At 37.0% G+C, this 25,438-nt stretch overlaps 1 protein-coding gene across 9 annotated transcripts in view; it reads left to right on the forward strand.

The window, feature by feature from the left end:
- Nucleotides 1-25,438, forward strand: part of RBM6 (RNA binding motif protein 6) — a 131,212-nt gene that overhangs the window by 24,417 nt on the left and 81,357 nt on the right. For 8 of the 9 annotated variants that reach the window (XM_071212074.1, XM_004451843.5, XM_004451846.5 and 5 more), the window contains 4 exons: nucleotides 2,957-3,068; nucleotides 6,391-7,672; nucleotides 9,733-9,822; nucleotides 11,077-11,146. Coding sequence is in view for 6 of the 9 variants with exons in the window: in XM_004451843.5 (XP_004451900.2) it covers nucleotides 3,025-3,068; nucleotides 6,391-7,672; nucleotides 9,733-9,822; nucleotides 11,077-11,146 (1,486 nt within the window). In the remaining 3 variants the exon portion in view is untranslated. Of the gene's footprint in view, nucleotides 1-2,956; nucleotides 3,069-6,120; nucleotides 7,673-9,732; nucleotides 9,823-11,076; nucleotides 11,147-25,438 lie in introns of all 9 variants that reach the window. The other variant, XM_071212073.1, reaches the window with a different exon arrangement.

Below are 25,438 nucleotides of genomic sequence, written 5' to 3' on the forward strand. Positions count from 1 at the left end.
CAGGGAAATAGGTGTAATTCAGTGGTTGAACGCTTGCCTCAGTGTACGAGGTCCTAGGTTCAATCCTCGGGGCCTCCTAAAAAGAGAGAGAGAGAGAAAACTTATTCTAGTATCACAGTGTCTTTTTTTTTTTTTTTTTTTAAAGATTTATTTTTATTTGTTTAATTCCCTTCCCCTCCCCCAGTTGTCTGTTTTCTGTGTCTTTTTGCTGCGTCTTGTTTCTCTGTTGTCGTCAGCGGCATGGGAAGTGTGGGTGGCACCATTCTTGGGCAGGCTGCTCCCTCCTTCGCGCTGGGTGGCTCTCCTTGCGCGTAGGGCTCCCCTATGCCGGGGACAGTCCTGTGTGGCAGGGTACTCCTTGCGCACATCAGCACTGCGCATGGGCCAGCTCCACACGGGTCAAGGAGGCCCGGGGCTTGAACCGCGGACCTCCCATGTGGTAGACGGACGCCCTAACCACTGGGCCAAAGTCCATTTCCCCACAGTGTCTTGATTACCTTAGATATTGGCAAGTTTTGAAATTAGGATGTGTGATTCCTCTAACTTTGTTGTATATATTCTTTTCCGTTTTGCACAAACAGTACTATATTACAAATAATATTTTATACCTTTTTAAAACTTAATATATGTTAGCTTATTCTGTCAATTAATAGAGAACTACCACATTTTTTTTTGAGAGTCATACAGTATTCGAATAGTACAAATACACTCTCTTGATGTTCATTTAGATTTTTAATCTTTTGCTTTTACAAACAATTCTGGACTTAGACTTTTACAAATATGTGAGTTCATGCTGTAAGAATCTAGAGAATGAATTCCAAAAAGTGGAACCAAGAAATCAGAAGTTATATGTGCATTTCAACTTTTGATAGATTTTGCTCAATTGCTTCCCTTGAAGATTAGCTGCACTTATCAGTAATGTATGAAGGTACATGTTTCCTCTCATCTAACCAATATTGTTTTATCAAAATTTGGGCGCCTTTGTCAATCTTAGTAAGTTAACATGGGATCTTGTTGCACAGTTTAATTTTTGTTTTAATTTTGAATGAGGCAAGACATTTTTATTTTTTTAAGGCATTGTTTTATATGATTAGGATCCATCATTTGTATTCTCCTCCCCCTCTTTTTTTTTCTTGCTAATTGGCTGTCCATGTCTTAGGTATTTTTTTTTTTTGGATTGTGTTTTCATTATTGATGTGTAGGAGCCCTTTTATATATTGAAGAAATTGGTGTTTTATGAAATTCCTTGCAAATATTTTTTCCCAAATGGTTGTTTTTTGTGTTTATTGTGAGATGTTCTTCTAGAAAGAAATATTCTTTGTTTTCTGTTGGGAGATTTATGGTTCATTATCATTTAAATCTTTGAACCACCTGGAATTTAGTTTTCTAAGGTATGAGGTCAGCTTTTTTCTCTCTTTTTCCCTGGATAGAGAAAAGTATGACCTAAAACCATTTATTGAATAATTTATTTCCTCCACTAATTTGAAATGCAGCTTTTATTATATTATGCTAATGAACTCTCCCAGGGAGTTGACTATTTCTGGACTTTATATTTTATTCTATTAATCTGTGTCTTTTCATGTACCATATCCTATTGTTTTATTTAGGTAGAATTCATTCTTTAAAAATGTCTTCCTGTCTAAGAATATTATATAATTCTTCATCTGTGTTTGCCTTCTGTTTGTTTATGCCCTTGGGAGCTTTTAAAAGTTTATCTTTTCGTTGCTGCTGGAAATCAGATCTTTTTTTACTTGCTATTGTTTGCATATGTGAAAGCCATTAATAGCTGAATATTCCTACTGTTTATAGAAATTTTAAGTAATTATTATTTGCAATTATTGATCCTTTTTTTTTCTTTTAGTTTTTATACTTTCTTTTGTCTCTTTGGGTTGGCTGGCATTTTATGTATATGGCCCTTCCTTGTGCTTTATTGTTTGTCTGCCTTCTATTTATATATGCCCAAGTGGGGAATGGGTGCTTCTCCAGACCCTTATGGTTTCATAAGCAATAATGACTGCCCCTTCCTAATCGCAACCTTATATGTCTGTTTAAAGTCATTTGGTTGCAAATATCGTCATTTTAGAAGCCAAAAGAGTATTAAAAGAAGAAGTATTATAAATAAAGTTCCAGATGTTTCAGCAGATATGTTAATGGAAGAAATGAACTATTGGTTTATTCTACTGATTTTTCTTGGTTGGGCCTTGGGCTATTTGTAAAATAAGAAGATGTCTCTTTTGTTTTTGGGGACATTGTTCACAGAGTATTCAATAGTTAGGGAATGTTGGTATGTGTAACTGAAAGTTCAAGTGTAGTATTGGCTTCATGTGTGACTGAATTCAAGGACACAAACGATGTCATTAATTCCTTGGCTTCTTGTTTCTGCCTCTCAGTTTTTCTTGACTTTGTGCTGGCTTCTTAGGCAATGCCTTTTTGCCGGTGGTGATGCAGGTGGCATCCTGGACAGCTCCAAGTTTCTTGGGTCTCTAATGTCTGTGATCTCAAGGGGAGGTGGCCTCTTTTTCAGTGGCTGCAGCAAAGGTCCTGGGGATGACTGCTGGGCTTGGATTATATAAACATCTTCAGAGCAGTCACTGTGGTGAAGGTAATAGACAATTCTGATTTGCCAAGCTGGGTGGTGTAAGTTGAGCCACATGAAACTGAGAATTTGGGTTAAGATGCTGTTTCCGAAAAGGAATGGAGAATAGGTGCTGGAAAAATTAATGCTTATTTAGTAAAAGTAAAGGTTTCATAGTATATTTGGGAAGTTTATGGTGCCCCAGGGTATACATTTTTATTAAAAATTTATTTTTTGCTATAAATTAATATATATGTTTAAAAGTGACTCCCAGAATATTCTGATGTGGTCACAGATAAACCAAACAGGGGTAATTAGTTTAGTTGTTACTTCATGTTCTAATGTGCTTATTTTTGTGGGTTTTTTTTTTTTTTTTTGCAGATACTGCTATAACCAGAGTTCGGTAGAAAAAGGGCTTACTTATTGGGGTCCTATTGACATTGAAAGAGATGTGGGGGGATTCTCGATCTGCTAACAGAACAGGACCTTTTCGGTAAGTCCTAAAACTTAAGTGTTTTAATTCTCAATATTTTAATGACAAAGATATAGTAAAAAAAATTTTGGCCTACCATAATACATAAAATAATCATGTTTTAGAGAAGTACTTCTAATCTTTTTTTCATAGAAATGTAAGAAACTTAAGAAAAGTTTCTAGTCATTTCTAAAGTGATCATAAGACTGATGACCCAGTGTGCCAAGTGCTTTATGTTATAACATCTTTTTAAACATTATTAAAAATCCCTCAGATTTTATTGTTTTTTATCTTGTTAGCAAAGTAGTGAAGAAAATTAGCAAAATGTACATATACATTTATAAAAGTTTAATTAATTCACAAATTTCTATCTTGAAACCAGAGCCTTGCCTGTGGCAGGTTGTTGAATCATAGCTATACAAGTAGTTCTGAGAAGGAAAAATTACTTAATGCAATTTTCTAAGCTACATTTCAATTTTTGAGGTAACTGGGTACAAAGATGAGTGGAGAAGATGGGTGACATTCGATTATAAACTGATTGTTTTTTCTAGATTTGTAGGGAGTTCATTTTTTTAAGCCAATATAATGTATATTGGTTGTAATATTTTTAAAACTTTTGTGTTTATAATTGGTAAAATGCTGTAGGAATGTGATTTGTGTAGTTTTACTAGGTTTATAGCAAATAAATATGACCTTTATTTAAAGATATACATTCAAAAGTATTATGCTGCAATTGAAACTTATTATTACTAGTACTCTTTTATTTGGAATGGCAGTTTACAAGATTTTTTTGTGTAAATTCAAGATGTTCTCATTCACTCTTCTGAAGCTTGAGGTTCCAATGAGAAATTTAGGAAGAGAACTGAGTTTATGAAACCCGTGTAATGTTTAGTTAATATTTTATAAATGCTAAATGATAGAGATCTTTATACTCAACAGTCTTTAAATTACTAAAGCTTTGGTGGTGAGGCTGGATATGTTTTTCCTTTCTGGATCAGTAGTCAACAGAGTATGGCCTACAGCCTGTTTTTGTAAATAAAGTTTTATTGGAACACAGATATGCTCAATTGTTTATGAATTGTCTGTGGTTGCTTTCTTGCTGAAGTGGCAATGTTGAGTGGTCTAGACAGAGACAATATAACCTGCAAAGCTTAATGTTATTATCTGATTCTTTAAAGAAAAAGTTTGAGAACCCTAGTCTAGGTCAACGGGCTTGTAAATTGAAATTTAAAAATAGATTGCACTTTATCCTCTTTTTACTTATATTTATGGATAATTATTTTGTAAGTAAGGCTCTTATAAATTTAACTTAAGATGGTTTAGGTAAGCTTTCAGAAATGTTAGGTTAAATTTAGCTGCATTGTACAACTTTTCTACTTTCAGGGCATTTTTTCTTTGACTGATTTTAATTTATTATTTAGAATTGTTTTTCTCCACCTTAATTTTAACTTATATAAATATAAGTCATTACATACTATTTTTTAAAGATCTTTGACTGGAAGGAAGACATAGTTTATATTGTATTCTTTTTTTGGACTACGTAGGGCAAAAAAGCTGTCTTGTAGGAAAATGATATTATTTTTCATTTAAACATAGTTTTGAGAACTCAAGTATAATAGGTTAGTTACTCTAGACCTATTTGATCATCTCAATTTGAGAGGGTAAGATAATCCTTAGGTTAGCGATCAAAATCAGTGTTTGATGTGTTCTGGTCAGAAAGTGTATAGATTTAGATATCTCAGCACTCATCCTGCAAGTGTCTGCTGAGGTTTAAGTCTTCCTCTAAGCTAACTATTAGGACTTGAATGATATTAAATATGGGAGATGCTAGAGTCAGTGGTGGCTTCTTAATTTTAGTGTTAAATTGTATTACTTGTGAAGAACATTTAAACTGGCTCCTCTTCTGCTTGACCATGTAGACATAATTACTGTTCATGGGAGTCAACAGAAGTCATCATGTTCTGAAAATCCATTAAATGTGCTTCATTCTGTGTTAAGGTTAATGTTAAATTCCCATTATTTTAAGAAAGGGTTTGACATTGTAGCTTTCTTTTAAATGGAGTGACCCAGAATCCTTCATCCTTTGATTCTTTCAGTTGCTGTATATAGTCTGAGCTCAGAAGGGTAATGTAATAGAACGTCTATGTTGTGGAGAGATCTGATTTGGATGTGATATCTTAATGCTTTTGTTTTACTGATGAGTAACAGATAACCCTTCAGTTCCCTTCATTTTTTTTTTTCTTTTTCACATGTTTTTTTGGTCGGCCCCCTAATGCAGAATCTCAAGTACCTAAATGCCTGTTTAAATTCCCTAATCTCTTACCAAAGCCAAAATCTGTAAAATAGTACAGATGTTAGGCAAAGGAAAGGAGTAGGGTAGTATCAAAGATTGGGCCAGTTCTTATTTATCTTTTGATTTCTATAAACTGGGAATGTGAATTCAATACTATGCTTAGTTTTTTAAAAAATTTATTACCATAAAAAAATAGCGTTAGGCATTGGAAGGTGGATTATCAGCTGCTTCATTTGGGACATGGGACTTATGCTTGCAGGCCTACTGCTCTCTCTAGGTCCCTTTCAGCATTAAGCTCTGGGTGCTATTGCTTGGCTTAGATGATTTACGCATGCTTTGTGGCAAATTCATGCTGCCTTCTCTGACACTTTGGGTAATTATAATAATAGGCCCCAAAAGAGAGTGATTCTGGGTGGAGCCCCTGTAGAACTGGGATTTAGGTAAAGCCAGAGCTGATAGCTGGTGTATACTGGTGTGTGCCTACTGGTTATTTATAGCCAGTTTTTCCTCGTTTTGGGCCTGCATCCATTCTCATTGGGTGGTATCTGTGCTACAGCTATAATAAAATATATTTGAATGTCACCCCTGGATGCAGAAGTGAGAAAGATACCTCTTGAAACTAACCATAAGAAACTTTTACAGTGCGTTGATTTTTCCGAAGTATAGGAATCATCAAGTTGACCCTTGGAATTCTAAGAACTCTGGCTGTAGGAAATGAAAATTTTTGTAGCATGTCACCATTGCTAGCTTATCTGGTGTTGCGGATTTTCCCTGTTGCAGGACTGAGTGAAAGCTTTTTCTGCAGCAGTCATGTTGAAAACCTTGTGTTGACTTTCCTCGTGTTCTGAAATGGGAGCATAAAAGTTTACTCCGTCACTTCGTCTTAAAATAGCAAAACATTGCTGTTTTCTGCAGATCTAGGACCCTTTTACAGAACTCTGCCAAAAAAAATGTTTACAGAAGAATGTGCTGTGATTAGAGAAGAATATGCTGGTGTATAGATTTCAAACTCTCTGGACAATATGAATAACCCTGTCTTTGTTTCTACAGTGGGAGCCAAGAAGAAAGGTTTGCTCCCGGGTGGAACAGGGATTATCCTCCTCCTCCCCTTAAGAGTCATGCTCAAGAGAGACACTCTGGCAACTTTCCTGGCAGAGATTCACTTCCCTTTGATTTCCAGGGGCATTCGGGGCCTCCCTTTGCAAATGTGGAGGAGCATTCTTTCAACTATGGAGCTAGAGACAGACCTCATGGTGACTATCGAGGGGGGGAGGGACCCGGACATGATTTCAGGGGTGGGGATTTTTCATCTTCTGAATTCCAGAGCAGAGATTCATCACAGTTGGACTTCAGGGGTAGGGACATACATTCTGGGGATTTTCGGGATAGAGAGGGACCACCTATGGACTACAGGGATGGGGATGGTACCTCTATGGATTATAGAGGTAGGGAGACATCTCACATGAACTACAGAGAAAGGGATATTCACACTGTTGACTTCAGAGGTAGGGATGCTCCTCCTCCATCTGACTTCAGAGGCCGGGGCACTTATGATTTAGATTTTAGAGGCCGCGATGGGTCCCATGCAGATTTTAGGGGAAGGGATTTATCAGATTTGGATTTCAGGGCCAGAGATCAGCCCCGTTCGGATTTTAGGAATAGAGATGTATCTGACTTGGACTTCAGGGACAAAGACGGAACACAGGTGGACTTTAGAGGCCGAGGTTCAGGTACTGCTGATACAGATTTTAGGGACAGGGATACACCACATTCAGATTTCAGAGGTAGACACCGATCCAGGACTGATCAGGATTTTAGGGGCAGAGAAGTGGGACCTGGTATGGAATTTAAAGATAGGGAGATGCCCCCTACGGATCCAAATATCTTGGATTATATTCAGCCCTCTACACAAGATAGAGAACTTTCTGGTGTGAAAGTGAACAAGAGAGAAGAATCCACGCATGACCATACAACAGAAAGGCCTGCTTTTGGCATTCAGAAAGGAGAATTTGAGCATTCAGATACAAGAGAAGGAGAAACACAAGGTGTAGCCTTTGAACATGAGTCTCCATCAGACTTTCAGAACAGTCAAAGTCCACTTCAAGATCAAGATAAGCCACAGCTTTCTGAAAGTGAACAACAGAGTTCAGATGCTGGTCTCTTTAAAGAAGAAGGTGATCTGGACTTTCTTGGCCAGCAAGACACTGATTACAGAAGCATGGAATACTGTGATGTGGATCACAGGTTGCCAGGAAGCCAGATATTTGGCTATAGCCAGAGCAAGTCTTTTCCAGAAGGCAAAACTACCCGAGATGTCCAGCGGGACCTTCAGGTATGTTGATGGGATGGATTGCTTTTTCCTTTTCACAAACTTTTTTAAAGGGTAAAGGGTAGAGTCCAGTCCATTAGTCCTGGGCCACCCTTGCACAAACATTAAAAAGGAAAATTTGTATTCAAGAGTGGAATGTAAATCTCTAGAAAAAGAACCCTCAGCTCAGATCATATTTTTGTTTGTGTTCATTGTTTTGCTCTGTGGTGCTGATATAAATACCCTGGGATAATTTAATTTGAAGTATCTGTCTTTCGGAACTGTTTTTTTTTTGTTTTGTTTTGATTTTGAGGTACTGGGATCAGGGATTGAACCCCGGATCTCATATGTGGGAAGCTGGTGCTCAACCACTGAGCCACATAGGCTCCCCTGAGTTGATTTTTTCGTTTGTTTGCTTGTTTTTTTGTTTTTAAGAGGCACCGGGGACCAAACCCGGGATCTCCCATGTGGGAAGCGGGCGCTCAACTGCTTGAGCCGTATCTGCTCCCTGGGATTGGTTCTTGCAACTCTTGCAGAGTCAGGTCTTGTGGCTATATATAATTCATTTTCTTATTTAAACTCATTCAGAGAATACCTAAGAGTTTTTCCCCAGATATGAGGAGGTAATGTTAATGTTCCAAGTGTCGTCTTGCAGCAAATTTAATTGACTTAAATGCTAAATTTCTCATCTATATCATCTGAGCAAAGGGGGTTATGTTTGCAAATTGGACAGTGAAAATAGTATCTCCTAGTATTTGTTTTAAGGTAGATTTTACCTATCTCTGCTCAGGTTTCTGTTATTTTTAACAGTGCTCCTAAGACATCCTAACCAAATATAGGGTTTGGAGAGTGCTAAAAAGCTAGGTGATCGTATTATTCTATTATTCAAATCAGTACATTTTCAAGAGTAAAAGAGGAAATGATTGATAATTATGCCAGGACAGTAGGCAGAACTGGGAGGTATGGGCATTCTAATTATAGGGAATTTTTCTCAAAAGTTAAAGTCTTTTTTATAACTTTTTAAAAATTTTTTTTTAAAAGATTTATTTATTTATTTAATTCCACCCCCTCCCCCGGTTGTCTGTTCTTGGAGTCTATTTGGTGCGTCTTGTTTCTTTGTCCGCTTCTGTTGTCTTCAGCGGCATGGGAAGTGTGGGCGGCGCCATTCCTGGGCAGGCTGCACTCTCTTTCGCGCTGGGCGGCTCTCCTTACGGGCACACTCCTTGCGCGTGGGGCTCCCCTATGCGGGGGACACCCTTGTGCGGCAGGGCACTCCTTGCACGCATCAGCACTGCACATGGGCCAGCTGCACACGGGTCAAGGAGGCCCGGGGTTTGAACCGCGGACCTCCCGTGTGGTATACGGATGCCCTAACCACTGGGCCAAGTCCGTTTCCCCTTTTTTATAACTTTCGAAATGGAAGGAAATCAGTTGGAACTGACTTTTGTGAAAATGGAAAATGCCATTTCCTCTGAATTAATATTACTAAGTTTTGTATGGTTTAGATTCAGATGATACCTTTCGATTTTGTTCTGAAATTTGTTTATAGATGACATCTTTGATAGTATAATCTGTTTAAAAAGGTTTTTTCCTCCTTGCTCATTTGAAAAAGAAAATAATAGTTTAATATGAATGTTTTATATTTCTTTTTTTTTTTTAAGGAGGTACCGGGGATTGAACCCAGGACCTCATACATGGGAAGCAGGCATTCAACCACTGAGCTATATCTGTTCCCCTACATTTCAAGTATTACAATTATAATGAGGATAATTTAGTGTTTTGCTCTGATTATGAAAGTTCTAATTAATGCTTTTTCTCTTAATGTTCTGCTTTACTATTTCAAGACTTTCATTAAGCCTTGGTTTCTCATGAGCTTAGATCCCATGGGGTAGCTTACTTATATTCTAATGCCTTGGAATCAAATTTTGGGACTCAGAATAATAGGGAGGTTATAATCTTGCATATTTTCACAAGATGCAAGTTATCTTCATTTTTGATCCTTAAGTACCCATATTTCATGTTCAGTTTCATTTTGCACACTAACGTATATTTATTTGTGTAATAATTTTCATCCTGAATTCAAGGATCAAGATTACAGGACTGGCCCAAGTGAGGAGAAACCAAGCAGGCATATTCGATTAAGTGGGGTTCCTGAAAATGCCACAAAGGAGGAGGTGAGGCTTTTTTTCCCCCAGTTAAAAATTTTTTATTTTATTTTATTTTAAAAAATTACAGATTCACAGAAAGGTGTAAAGAAATGTACAGAATGATCTTGTGTATCTCTCACCCAACCTCCCCCAATATAAAATCTTTCCTAATTGCAATACAATATCTAAGCCAGGAAATTGATGTTGGTACAATTTATAGCACTTATTCAAATTCCACCAGTTATATAAGTGCTCCTTGAAGTAAAGTTTATAAAAAAACTCTGATGAATGATTCCTGTCCTTTGACCTGGTGATCGGCATCATTTAGGGCATAATCCAAGAAGGATGGTTGGAATGTATACATGAAGTTGCAGTTTATGTATAGTAGTCAAAATGGGGAGCTGGTAGCTGCTGAATGTTAAAGGAATAACTAACAAAATTATGGCTTACTTTACAGAATAATTGGTCAGAAAATTACAACAAGAGATCACAAGTACTAATGCCAGGTTTTGTGTGATGCTTATAAGCATTAGTTCATTTAATTACACAGTATCCTGTGAGTAGGTATTTTTCATTTATTCACTCAAAATATTAAGCAGTATTGTGTGCCAAGCACTGTTCTAGGCTCTTAATAATGCAGCAGTATACATGATAAAGTTGCTGCTTCCATGCATAATAAAAAAGCATATAAATGATAACAATTTCAGACCGTAATAAAAGCTCTGGGGAAAACTGAAGTAAAGATTTAAAGATCACTAAGGGACTGTTTTAAGTTGGATAATAAGGGAAGACATCATATAGAAAGTGCCATTTGAATCAAGGCCTGAATGCAGTAAAAGAATAGTCCATTTGAAGTTGGAAAGAAGAACTGACTAGGCTGAGGGAGTTAAAGTGCCCTAACCCAGGACTGGAATGAGCTCAGTGTATCATCTCATGTTTAACAGATGAGAAATAGGGCACTGAAAGGTTAAGTAACCTGCCTAAGGTTACACAGCAGGGAGCAGGAGAGCTTAGATTCAGGGTATAGACAGTCTGATTTCAGATCTAGAGCTCTTGAAGGTTATGCTGTTTTGCCTTTCTTCTATACTTGGGAATATTTGAGTAATAATGTTCCATTCATTCAACGTTTTTTGAATATCTGTAATGTAAGTGGCTTAATTTTGCCTTTATAAAGTAATCATAGTTTTAAACTATATAGAATAAAATCAAATAGATAATATATATTATATTCATTGTTTGACCTTCATTTATATCACTGTTATAAACACCATATCCTTGCAGATTCTTAATGCCTTTCGGACTCCTGACGGTCTGCCTATAAAGGACTTGCAGTTGAAGGAGTATAACACAGGTGAGTTTCTTAACATGCATGTGGCCTTGGGTTTAGGAAGGGTCTATGTCAAATCTCTACATAATGTGCTATTTGAAATTCTTAAGAATCCACAATTAAGATTTTTCAGAAGCCTCCTGTTGGTGCCTACAAATAACACCCAGCTTTAGTGTTAGCTGTGGTGCTTTGTGGGTGGTTGTCCACACATTGGCGATACATGTTCCAGTTCTCCTGAGTGCCTTTGAAATATAAAGTGAGTGTTGCAGCATTTGTCCTGAATATATTTTATATAATTAAATAATTATACTTGCTCTTTGTGTTCTTTATGGAGGTAGAATGTTTAAGTCTGAGCCCAGTAGGCTTTAAATCAACTTGCTGTATATGTTAAATTTTACATTTCATGGCTTTAGGGTGAAATTTACAGCTTTTCCAGAGAAAATGTGCGTATTAGTGGTTTCTTGAATTTTCATTCTTGCTCTGAGAACAGAGGCCTAACAATGATTATTTTGTTGAAACCCGTGAACAGATCTAGAAAAGCTTTCTCTGTAACCTCTGTTCTCTGGTCTGAACCATGGATGAAACTTTGTAGTGTGTCCTCGTAGTATTTCAGAGTACCAAGTGCTGTCAGCTCCTTCAGATCATATTGTGGAAAAGGTTATTAAAAGTGAAATAACAAATACTCTAGAAAGTTTTGACCAGTAATTTTAGGATTCTATAATATGAAATGGTTTAAAAATAAAGGTAATCTTTAGTGATCTATTTTAAAGAATTTTAAATTGAAGTAGATTTCATAGAACTTGGAGTTTCAGTAACTCAAAGAAATCTTCAGTTAACTGCACGTCTTATTTTGAGGATATAGTTTACTTTAAATTTTTTTTAATTTTTTATTTTTTTTCAGAGAAATTGTATGTTTACAGAAGACTCATGCATAAAATACTAAGTTCCCATATACCACCCTATCATTAACACCTAGTATTGGTGTGGTACATTTGTTACAATTGATGAAAGAACATTTTTGTAATTGTACTATTAACTATAGCCCATGGTTTACTTTAGGGTTCACTATGTTGTACAGTCTTAGGGATTTTATTTTTAAAAAATTTTATTCTAGTAACATATATACAACCTGTTTTCCCTTTTAATCACATTCAAAGGTTTCAGGGTATAGTTTACCTTTAACTGTTTAGCATGGAATAAAATTTTTGCTTTAACTAGATAGCTTCTCTTTGAAATTGATTCTTCAGAAGGAAATCAACCACAGAGATAAGATTTTGTGCTTGAAAGAATCTGGTATTGTGTTAAGTCTAGAAATATTTTCTTCTGCAATTTGAGTAAAAATTCAGAAGCATTATTTTTCAGAAAGTTAATCATTTCTTTGTTTTAAAAGCATCAAGTCTGAATTTGTGGAAACATGACCAAGAGTAGTTATGTTGTTCTTGCACACTCACTTCTGTTGTTACTTTCATGTTAGTAGTGCTTCCCCCACCCCACTCCTTTGGAGGCTTGAAGTACAGTAATGATCCTTGAAAGCCTTTTGAATGTGTCTCATATGTGCTTTCTTGATTTACTATTATCTTTGGGAACAAAAAGTAGAATTTACAGACTGGAGTTGCTTTTTAACTCATGGTAATTACCTCATCTTTGAACTTGTTTCATGAACTGTGCTTTCATTGAGTATTGGCATATTTAGGAATGAAGAGAGGTCTTGATGTTTAAGTAACAGCAATTTAAACCCTTCAATTTCTTTACTCATTGACTTTCAGTTTATATTGTCAGATTTGTCAGCATAGTAAAAATTATATTAATTTCTGGGTTCAAATAGGGAGTTCTTAAATTTTCTGGCTGTGCTAGCTAGTTGAATCATAATTGGCAGACCAAAGACATTGATACACATGTGAAATCACTGAGGACAGTGGTAAAAACAAATACACAACTTTCAGGAAATGCAGTCTTTTCTAGACATTTTATGAAGTGAATAGTATAAATATATGTGGTTTTGTTTTTTTTTCCTAAATGAAAGGATTAAATTACCAGTTCCATGTTATCCATATTACATTTCTATGTGGCAAACAGAATGAGCTTTTGAAAATAATAGTTAGATCATGGTAAAACATATGCCTAAAGCTCTAATGGCCTTCCATTTCACGTACAAGAAATTCCAAACTCCTTGTTCTAACTTAAAAAGCCTTCCATGAACTGGTGCTTGGCTGTCTGACTTTCTCTTGTATTCCTCTTCACCTTAACCTATTCCGCTCTAGCCACATTGAGCCTTTCTCTAGTCCTTGATCAAAACAAACTTCTTTGTGTGTTAGGACCTTTGCACTGGCCTTTTCTTTTGATCTCATCTTCTGACGATTAGTTCTTGACTTTGGTTTTACTTCCCTGAGGTCTTGCCTCATCATCCAGTCTAAAATCACCTCTCAATCACTTTCCATCATATCCTATTTTAATTATCATCATAGGATCTATCACTGATATTTTTCTGAGAGGTTTTGTGTCTTATTCCTCCCACTACAAAGTTAGTGCCATGATAGCAGGACCTTTGTCAACCCTGTTGCCTGCTGTTTCCCCACTGCTTGACGCTCAGCCCAGCACTTGGTAGGTTCCCAGTATGTGTGGAATTAATAAGTGAATATGTCTATGATGTATGTAGAGAACAACTGTAATCTCCTCTCAGGTAAGGAACATTAAAGAGTAGTTTAGATTTTACAGCAGCATAGTTTAAGTTTCACATATCTGCTGAAGAATATGCCTTGGAACAATCAGATGTTCTGAGAATTTATGCTTGTTAAAAGATTGTATGTTGTGCTTACAGAAGGAATTATAAAATGTACATTACTAATAGTACAAAAACGATAATATAAATATCAAATATTGCATTGTAGAGAGGAAAGAATAGGCTAAAGATTATATAAATAACCTGATTTCATAATCCTTAAAAAAAATGATCATGGGTGAATTACAGTGTAAAAAGTGAAACACTTGGAGATGAAAAGTAATTGTCAGTTTTTTAGGCTGAGTGATAACTGGCAAAGACCACTCATGGTGGACATTACACGTAAGACAAGAGATTGTGGCATACAGTTCATCCTTTTAGTTGATACAATGGGGCGCTGGTCTTTAACAGAGAGAAAACATTAATGCCTCTTCACTCACTCTAGTAATGTATTAATTTAATTTTTGTCCCATTTAGAGCTGTGTAAGTACAGGGTCACAACTTTTTTATCCAAAACCTGTAGTATCAAATGAGTTTACATATTTTTTGGATTTTGGAAAGGTAATATAGTACATACCTTTAATTCCCACAGGGGAAGTATATTCAGACATGATATTACTTCTGTAGCAAATGTATGCATATTCTCACTAATAAAGAGGTCTAATATGGACTATAAAAAGAGACTCTGTATAGTATAGGTTAGGCAATGCCTTCAGATGACTTGAGAATTTAAGGACGCTCTTGGATTTTTGAATTGCAGACAAGGGGATTGTGAACCTACGCATGAGCTGTATATTTGAGTTTTTAATTCACTATTTGCAAATATATCACAAGCCCATTAGTTAGAAATTACCTTGAATTATGTGATTATATTCCTGGAAAAAGTATCAAGTGGACAAAGTTTGGTATATCCTTATAATGAATACTATTCAGCAATAAAAATGAAGAAAACTACTCATGCATGTAACAATATGGATAAATATCAAAGGCATTATCTGAGTGAAGGAAAGCAGACTCCAAAGGTGACATACTGCCATAAAAAGGGATAGAGTACTGATACATGCTACAATGTAGATGAATCTTGAAAACATTATGCTGAGTGAAAGACACAAAAAGGCCACATATTGTATGATTCCATTTATATGTAATATCCAGAATAGGCTATCCATAGAGACTAGCAGATTAGTGGTTGCCAGGTATAGGGTAATGGGGTAGGGAGAGTGACTACTTAATGAATAAGGGTTTTCTTTTTGTATGATGAAAATGTTCTAGAACCAGCAGTGGTGATAGTTATACAACATTGTAAGTGTACTAGATGCCACTGAAATACACTTTAAAATGGTTAAAATGGTGAATTTTATGTGTATTTTTACAAAATTTTTTTAAAAGACTACATACTGTTTGATTCCATTTATATGACATTTTGGAAAAAGCAAAATTATAGGAATAGAAAACAGTGGTTGCCAGGGTATTGGGGGGAGAGGTTGACTATAAAGTGGCAGCATGAGGGAATTTGGAGGGTAATGAAACTGTTTTGTATCTTGATTTAGTGGTAAATCAGTGTTAAATTCAGTTAAGTTGATTACTACTGTGGTTATGTAAAAGTATATCCTTATTCTTAGGAAAGGCACACTGAAGTTTTTAGGAGTAAAGGACCAAGCTATACACAGATTTTGCTTATATGACAGAAAAAAATATTTGATGTATATAGAGAGGAAATAAGAGAGTAATGATAAAGCAGATGGGGCAAAATGTTATCAATAGGAAAATCTGGGTAACAGGTATATGAGTATATTCCTTGTATTGTTTCTGTAACTTTTTTGTAACTTTGAAATTTCCAATAAAAAGTTAAAAAACTGACATAAAGCTGATGTGTTTTATTTTTGAACAATCAGCAGAAATCAAGTTGAAGATTACAACGAACAGATTCTTTCAATAAGTACACTCTAGAGCAGTGGTTCTCAGAGTGGGTCCTGTACCAACAGCATCAGCACCACCTGGGAACTTCTTAGAAATACAAATTTTTGGGTGCTACCCTAGACCTACTGAATCATAAACTCTGGGAACATGGCCCAGCAATCTGTTTTAACAGGTCTTCCAGGTGATTCTGATGCACCCTGAAATGTGAGTAACATTTCATTAGGTTGACTCTTGGTTCCGATTCTTTTTTCTAGAATTTTGTGTGCATTTTGAAAGTGAATTAGTAAGCAAATAGACCTTCTGTAAGTAGAAAAAGCTAATAATGCTTATGTGCTTTGGAAGACCATGCCAAACATATGCCTTGCCTACTGATATCTCAGTACTGCTTTATAGAACATCACAGAGTGATGTTGACGTTACTTCCTGTCCTTAGTGTTGTTCTTTCTGCTTATGTAGCATACTTCTTCCAGGTATCTTGGAGTGGTTGTAGATCTACTCACTCTCACAGTGCTTCTGTGAGATATGAATGCAGACAGAATTGCTTGTGGTTTTTAGGTGGACTTGCATAAAATGTAAGAGAATGGGATTTTGTGCATATAAGCATGCTGTGATGTTTTTTCAAAAGGGATTTGTACCATTTAAGTGATTTATGTGAAAGTGATACTTATAGCTTCTGGATTATGTTTCCTAATAATGTGTTTCTGTGTTTCTCAAGCATGGAAAGTAACTCCTCATAGTAACTGAAGTACTACATAATTATTTCAGTACTGTTTCACTAACTAGCCTCACCAAGCTGGAGGATTACTAAGATGGTGTTAGTAGGGAGAAAGAAGCAATATCTTGGTTTAATTCTCTTTAAGTGTTCATGTGGTGAATGGAAACTGTAATTTCCGTGGCCCTGGGAAGGAAACTTCTCCTTTATAAGTGAGCATTTGCAGTGACCAGGTTCCTTGGTCTCTTCTCCTAGCTTTTTGCATATACTGAAAGTGACATTGTATCAGAGACCCTGACCCTTTGCATTTCTTAATGATAACAGGCTCATATTTTTTCGTTACTCATATTTGAAAAGGTTCGGATATTTATACACATGTTGATAAACAGAAGTGCCTTATTTAAAAAAGAAGAAAAACCCAGAGAGGACCTCTCAATTCAGGGGCAGAAGTATATTGTGAAACTGGAAAATTGATACTAGTGACACAAAATATGCATAGTTTATGGCATCCCAAATGGAATAGCTAAAGATATAATAGCTTAACACCATTTGGAAAAAAATAAATCATTTTTGGTGTGTTTTTGGCATTTATAGAACAGACAAGTGAAGTAAGCATTTTTAGTTTCTTAGGAAAAACTGGCTATAGGCTGATTAGAAAATATCCCATTTACTTGTCTCATCTCTAAAGCTGCAGAAGGTGCTATTTTCAACAGGAGTCTTACCAAGTTGGGTACCACATTTGGGGACAATGTTTAACAGATGAGTGTAAGGAAAGATGGCTGAGCTTAATGTTTGGGAAGCCAAGAGGCATTTTTTAGGGCTGGGCGATTCTCATGGAGGCAGTGAATGGACCCCGTGGCCGAGTGGAGAACAACACGCCTAGAGAAGAATCCCATGATGCGATGCTGGAGGGATCAGGTGAGCCTGGGGAGAGATACTGGACCTAGGGTTAATTTTGGTCATCTTTAGAATTACCTGTGACTTGGCTTATTTATTTCATTTTTGAAGTTTCCTGCCCCCAAAGACTTTGAGTAAGGGTTTTGTTAGAAAATATGGGTGTTTTGTGACCTCATTTTAAGGACTTACCCAGAAATTACTTAGGTATAAATCCTAGCATTGGAAGCTTGGCTAAGTAGCTTGAGCAGAGACATGAATAAATTTTCTCTGGTCATGGTATATTGTTTTAACTTTATTTTTTACATCAGTGTTATAAGTGACTCCATTAACACAAGATAACTATGATAACAATAAAACTGCTTTGGTCTGTGGTTATACTTCCCCCTTATTTTTCATTCCCCAGTCTTGAGGGATTTGGGATAATGTCTGCTCTGGCTATTTCAGGCTGAGAGGATACTTGGATATTATGGGACAGAGGAAAATAATTGTCTTGTTTGCAGTTGAAGATACTCCTTGTTTTGGGGATGGGACTTGTCCACCATCATTGTTTTGTTAGTTGTTCAGGGCATGATTGAAGAACTGGAGAGTGAGAGTTAGCTGTAACTTTGTTCAGTTTCAGGGTTTAACTGGCATATGAACAATCTAAAGATTTAAATCTCTGAGAAATATATTTAACAGGTACATTGAAGTTTATAGGTTCACATAAAAGGAGTAAAAGAATCATGATTAGGGAAATTATAAATGAATATTACTGTGTTATATTGGGGAAATAGAGTTTCATAAAATCCCCTGTAGGGCCTTCCAAGGGGGTACTGATTTCATGAGGCTTGCCTTGGGGTCCAGAAGTTCCTAGAGTTCTCAGGAGCTTTTTTGTTTGAGTCTTTGCTTACTATGGCTGTTTGTGAAATCTGCCTGAGACCTGCGTAAGCATAGCCTCTGGAATGACCTCCCAATCACTTTGATATCTCTTAGCTATAAAAACTCTTTTATTTAATATTTCCCCCTGTGGTTAAGATCTTATTCCAAATGCATTACTGATGAAGGCTAGGTGATAATCCTTAGGTGCCAGGAAGACTCATCCACAGGAGTCATGTTCCATGTCAGGGGGAAAGTAATGAGATTATTTGCACTTTGGCTTAGAGAGAGGCCACATTTGAGTAACAAGGAGGTTTTCAGGAGGTAACTCCCAGTCATTAATTATACTTAGGCTTAGTTTCATTATGATAGGAATAAGGTTCATTAAGTGTGAGCATTAATAAGGACTTAACATTTTCCTGTGGTGAGGTTTTTGTTTTTTTGTTTTGTTTTGTGACTTAAAACAACAAATTCTCTCACAGTTTTAGAGGCTGGAAGACCATAATCAAGGTCTTGACAGCAATGGTTCCTTCTGGAGACTCTGAGGGAGAATCCATTCTGTACTCCTCTACAAGCTTCTGGTGGTTACTGAAAATCCTTGGTGTTCCTTGACTTGTGGCTGCCCTCCAATCTCTGCCTACATCTTCATATGACCTTTCCCTTTATGTCTGTGTTTCAGATCTCTCCTTTCATTGGGTTTAGGATGCACCCTAAATATAGTATGATTTCATCTTTATATCCTTTATTACGTCAGCAAAGGCCCTATTTCCAGATAAGGTCACATTCAAAGGTCCAGTAGGCTAGAACTTGGATGGTTCTCTTTTGGGAAGGCCACTATTCAGTCCATGCCATATGACTATCAACTGTACTCCCTTTTTTTCTTTATTAGACAAGGCTTTTATATTGCAGAGATTTTTGCCATCTTATCTGAGAAAGTAGCAGAACTTCCCTGGGATGAAAGTTTAATATTTTGTGAGCTACTGTGCAGGCCTCTGTCTATCTAGAAAACATTCCTATGACAACAAGGTCGTTTATATCCCGTAGAAGTATGTGTTAGGTGCAGGTTTCCCCACTATCAACATCCTGTACTAATGACGTACCTTTATTACAACTCCTGAAAGAACTTTCTTCTCTTTCTATTATTAACCATAGTCCTCAGCCACTCTAGAGTTTACTGTTATACAGTCCCCCATTTTTTCTTCTAGCTTTTGTCCTAGCAATACGTATGACCCAAAAATTCCCCTTTCAGCCACGTTTATATACAGACTTCAGCACTGTTAATTGTGCTCACATCACTGCACTGTCTCTTCTGTTCATTTCCAAGCCATTACCTAATTATAAATTCTGCACAGATTAAGTATCAGCTCATTCTCTATTCCCATTGAATTTCCTGGTAACCTTTCTTCTAGCTCTACCTCCATGAATCTGCTCACTATACTTAGTTCATATAAGTGAGATCTGGTCGTGATATATTTTGAACCTTGTTAGGTTGTGTGGTGCTTGCACTAGAATAGGAGCTCACTGTACTCTTGAGGGAGTGACAGCTTGAGGCCCATTGACTCTGTGGGAGCAGTGAGGCACTAAGATTTAGTGTCTAAGGGGAGTTCATGGTTCAGTTTTGTCAGCTGTTGAGGGGAGTGGTGGCCTAAGAGAGTACAAATATATTTTTGAGCTCCTTTGTTGTTGTTTTGTTTTGTTTTTCAAGATTTATTTATGAGTTCCTTTGTTGAAACCCCTTAAGTTAGCAAAGAATGGTTAGTGGTAGTTTGCTACCCAGGTGGAGAACTTTTCATATTACTGATTTTTTTGGGGGGGTAAAGATTTATTTTTTATTTATTTCTCTCCCCTTCCCCCCCCAAACCCCCCCCCCCAGTTGTCTGCTCTCTGTGTCCATTTGCTGTGTGTTCTTCTGTGTCCGCTTGTATTCTTGTCAGCAGCACCCGGAATCTGTGTCTCATTTTGTTGCATCATCTTGCTATGTCAGCTCTCTGTGTGTGCGTTGTCATTCCCGAGCAGGCTGCACTTCTTTCGCGCTGGGCAGCTCTCCTTACGGGGTGTACTTCTTGCGCATGGGGCTCCCCTACGTGGGGGACACCCCTGCATGGCACCAGACTCCTTGCGTGCATAAGCACTGCGCGTGGGCCAGCTCACCACATGGGTCAGGAGGCCCTGGGTTTGAACCTTGGACCTCTCAGGTGATAGGCAGACGCCCTATCCGTTGGGCCAAATCCACTTCCCCATATTATTGATTTTTATTTAGCTTCCTGTATGCTGCCTTTCCATGGGGCTTTTGAATATAGAGTCCTATTCTGGGTCTGAGAAGAATAGGACGTCTTCACAAACCAGGGTTTCACTTTTTTCAGAAGCAAGGATTACCACCAACTTGCTGGGTATCAGTTGTTAAACTATGGGACCTTATACCTAAACTGCAGGAGGTAGGACAGATAGCTTTTTTGAAAATGTAGCATGACAATGTGATGAACAGATGCCTTAATCTGTTTTTCTACTGAGATTCTTAAATTATAATTTATTTTGGAGGGTGGGGTGTTTTTTTAGGTAGGAGTTGAGATGTATCATGCATTGATTTTAGTGTGATTGATAGATTTTAGAAAAGTGATATTTATACCTTGCTCCTCCCATTTTTTCTTTTCCTGTATCCACCAGAATATCCCAGAGTTGCAGGGCATAATTTTTGTAAAAGGAGCTTTACATAGAGTATTTTAATTAAGTATTGCCCTATTGCTAATTGTTTTGCTTGCCTTTTGAGGGAGCAGAGAGGAAATGTTTAACTTCATAGAGTCTTCTCACTTCCCAGTGGAGGACAACATATTTCCTCCTTGAGGGGATCTAACATTTTTTACTATATGAGAATAATCTGGGTTCTTAGAGTAGATGGTGGAGTAATGATGGGAAGCAGGAGCACATTAAAATTTGGTGGGGTGTTTTGTTTTGTTTTGTTTTGTTTTGTTTTGTTTTGTTTTAAACTCCCAGATGGAATTTGTACTCATGGGCTAATCTCCTTGAAGTCTGAATTTTGGGGTCACATCCCAGTCTTACCCGACCAGGGAATGTGTACTGGCCCTAAAGAACACAGCAGTCTCTAGCAGGGCTCAGGCTCTGGTTAGGCATGAGGAAGGTGTTTCAAGATGAATTGTTGCCCCTTAATCAGACAGTGGTGCAGCAGAGAATCTCATTAAATGTAATAGCGTTTCTTGGGAAAAAATAACCAACTTCAGCAGTCTGTCAAAGGGCACATTGTCACATATGAAAGATAATCTGACATTATTTAAAGTAATTTCTGAGGCAAAAATACGTGGTCCACTTTACAATCGAGGAGGAAGTAACGTGGGGCACAGAAATGTTGGCAGTTGGAAAAGCCAGGAAGGCACTCAGTTTCCTGATTTTCTGTGTCCCAAAATAACAATTTTGAGTCACAAGCAGGTTATAGCCTCTTCTCTACAACCATTTGTCTGAGATGGGGTTTTCCTTTCTGAGATTGGGGAAAGTGTTTGAATTTTGTTTACAGCACTATGTCAGTTCATTTGCCTTTCTGAGGTCGGTCCTAGCCCTTCCCTATGTAGAATGGCTCCTGCCTACTGTAGTCCTTACTTGTCTGATTTGCCAGGTCACTTAGGTGACTTTGGCTGAGTCATCTATGGGGCTTCCTTTGCATTTTGGTAGTTAAAAGAGTTCACTGAAGAGTTTCCTTTCTGAAGTAGCAGAAAAGGGTTATTAATCAGTTTATATAGTACAGGGATCCTGCTTGATTCTCAGCTTCATTTCAGGGGGAGAAATAGTTTACACAGTTACCTTAAGTGAGCGATACAGGACATCGAAAAAACTATTTTTAGTATTTAAAAAAAAAAAGTGGCTTTTTTTCTTTAACTTTACCTGCACCAGGATATCTGATCTGTGCTCACTTTTTCTAGCTTACATTCCCTACCCTCAGAATGTAAATTAAACCAGTTTTTACCTGCTTCCACGTTTCTTTGCGTAGGTTATTCTACCTTATCAAATATAAGCCTTCTTGAACATAGATCGTGGCAAATATTGTATTGTTTTGTGAATGTACTGAAAACCATTGATTTATACGTTTTAAAGGGATGAATTTCATAGTATGTGAATTATAGCTCAAAAAATATATAAACCTTCTTGAAAATTGGTTGACAAGTCATATAAAGATTGACTTATTTCTTAAAGGCCTTTCATGATCATAGAGAATATTCATAGAGTATCAGCACAGATGTTAATGACCTGTTAATCTGTACTTAAATCTTTCTGGTAGAATTCATAATTGATTGTTCCTAGTCTCCGTTGAGTATGCTATGCACAGAAAATGTTGTTATATTTTTATCTTTTTTTATTAAAACAACAATCTGTAACCTTGAAAAACTTGTGATTCATTCTTTGGTGTAATCTGCCAAATACATGCAATTATGATGGGCATATATGGCTTTACCATTGAAACTGCTGGCCAGTATTATTGTTTTTTTATTGGTTCGTTCATCCAGCCATTGTCTGTGGAGTGTGGAGGTGTTGCTGATGGACACATGTAATGTAATCTCTGACCTTAAGATGTTTCCGCTTTTGTGAAAAATTACTGTGTCTGGGATGAGTGTCCTGCATTCCTCTTCTGAATAGGCCATTTCATTTTTGTAAATGGATCTGGGAGTTCTCTTACATGATGGGTTCTTTTGGCTGAAAGTTTGAAGAATTTGGCTATACTGGATAACTGTTGAAAGTGTTCAGTTGAGTCTAACCCTAAATTTACTAGAAGGAACAAGAATAGAACTTTTAAAGGAAACAGGATTAAAAGAAATAACACGTAATAAATGCTTGGAGGTAAACATCGGTCAGAGAGATTAGCAAGTAATTTTGATTTTCCCTGAGTTTCATAGAGGTAAAATTAAAGAAAACCAGTGGTTTTTGAGGGACATTATTGTAATTGATCAGGAAAGAAATAAAGAACAACACACACAGATGCATCTAACTCCGAGAGAGAGTCTGTTTCATTTTTTCTTGTCAGAGTCCACAGCAGGCCTTGGAAGACCTTGAAAGGTCTTGACTGTTTCAGTCTTAGTTTTGGAGAAGTTTCCCTATCATTTTTTTTTTCTTTTTCAAAGAGGGCTACTTTGCCTTTAGAGGGATTTTTAAATGATTGATGGGGGAAGGTGACTGTATAATATCATTTTACAGAATGAACCAAGTGTCCCTGAATGTTGGTAGACAGGGGAAGAAAATCATTACCTAGCATAAGCATGGTTAGGCTTTTTCTAGTAGCCCATGAGCTAGATTTGCTAGATTTGTGCCACAAATTTTAAATGATTTCCTGCTTTTGTTTGTCTCTAAACCAAAGAAGAAAATTTTAGCCAAGTTGTCTTACCTCTCCCTCCAGGCTACAGCAGTTCCTGGCGGTGATATAGGTAATATGTGAATCTGGTTAAATAATATTTGTGTAAGTATACGGAATATGTTTCTTCAACCCCAAAGTATTAGGTAGCATGTATGTGCAAACTCTAGGGAAAAAAAGAAACAGTGGATGAGTAAGAACTCCAAGGAAGTTTCCCCAAAAAGGTAGTTGACAGACTTAATTTTAATTTCTAACCATGATGTTATATTGAGGGAATAGAGTTTTCTGTTAAGTAGTTTGTATCATTATAAGTAATTTTAAATTACATGCTTGTTAGAAAATTTAAAAATTTCTTATTAGCTTCTGGCCTAATATGGAACTCTAGAAAGTGCTCACCTTGTTTATCAAGACAGTGAATGTGTTTGACATGTACAAGTATACTTGATGAGATGGACCCTTTTGGAGAAACCTTAATTAAGAATAGGCCTGTATTTTCAAATGGCTGCCCTGTTATGTGTCAGGTATTATGCTAGGGGTGAGGATACAGAAATGAAAAGAAGCACCCCTTCATCTAATATGGGACTCTTGATTTTGTTTCATCTGTGCCTGGGCTTCTTCAGTGCTGGTTCTGTCCTGGGCAGTCCCTTTTGTTCACTCTTACACTTCCTTTCCCGCCAGACTAGAATGTTCTTATCAGGGGAAAGCACATCTGCAAAGACTCCTGTCTTATTCCTCATGGTTGCTCTGAGGGTTATGTTTTTTAAAATTTTAACCTAATCTCTTTGCAATATGTGAACAATAATTAAATTAGATCCACTAACTCTGGAAAGAGTAATTGCTCCCTTTTCCAACCTATGTAGCATCTTTTTAAAATTTATTTCTTAGACCCTGGGACCAAGGATTGAACCCGGGACCTTGTATGTGGGAGACTGGCACTCAACCACTGAGCCACATTGATTACCTTGTCTGTTTGCTTATTTTCTTTAGGATATGCCAGGAACCTAACCCAGGACCTCCCACGTGGGAGGTGGGCGCTCAACTGCTTGAGTCACTCCACTCCCATATGTAGTGTCTTGAGGTGGTCTGTGCCTGTCTGTACCTGTTATGACTCTTTCATTAGACTAATGCCCTCCTTCATTCTCTGTTAGCACCGTTAATAGTGGTGATATTGAAAGAATTGAATTAAGGTGAGAGTATCCTAACAAATGTTATCTGGGGTCCAGAGAAACATCATCAGGGATGAAGTGACCCTGAGATTGATTTTGGACTTTGAAAGCTACTTAAAAATACGACCCTCCATTTCCTCAACCCTCCCTCCCCCCAAAAACAAACAAACAAAACACACACAAAACCAAAAAACAGTTGGCACAGGTGGAGAATTAAGTAAAATAGAACCATATGCAATTTTCAGAAATTTAGCAAGTAACTGTCAGTGTGTATCTTCCTTGTGTCATCTGTTTTATGATAAACTAGCAACCCTTATTATGCATAGTTGACAGGGAGAGAATTGAAATGTCAAAGTGATGGATTTCATGTAAGCCGGTTTCATCCTTCCTCTATGGTAGGTTGATGTGTAAGTCAGATATGTTCCTAATTTTCATAATGAAAGCTGCAGATGTATATTCAGTTGAGATTTTAACAAACTGTTAGAAATCTTGCATACATACTTTCTTCTGTTGCTCCCATGAGTGCGACTTCTGATACCTAAGTTAGTTGTTTGGACTTTTGCTAAAATCTCTAACTTGATAAGAATATTACTATTCTTTTAAAAATCTGCATCCCCACTAAAATGGAATTAGGAAAATAACGTTCTCAAATCTTAAGATTTTTCATGGTGATGTTTTTGTTCCCATAGAAATAGTC

The sequence above is a fragment of the Dasypus novemcinctus genome, chromosome 26 (assembly GCF_030445035.2).
Source record: "Dasypus novemcinctus isolate mDasNov1 chromosome 26, mDasNov1.1.hap2, whole genome shotgun sequence".
NCBI classification, from domain to species: domain Eukaryota; kingdom Metazoa; phylum Chordata; class Mammalia; order Cingulata; family Dasypodidae; genus Dasypus; species Dasypus novemcinctus.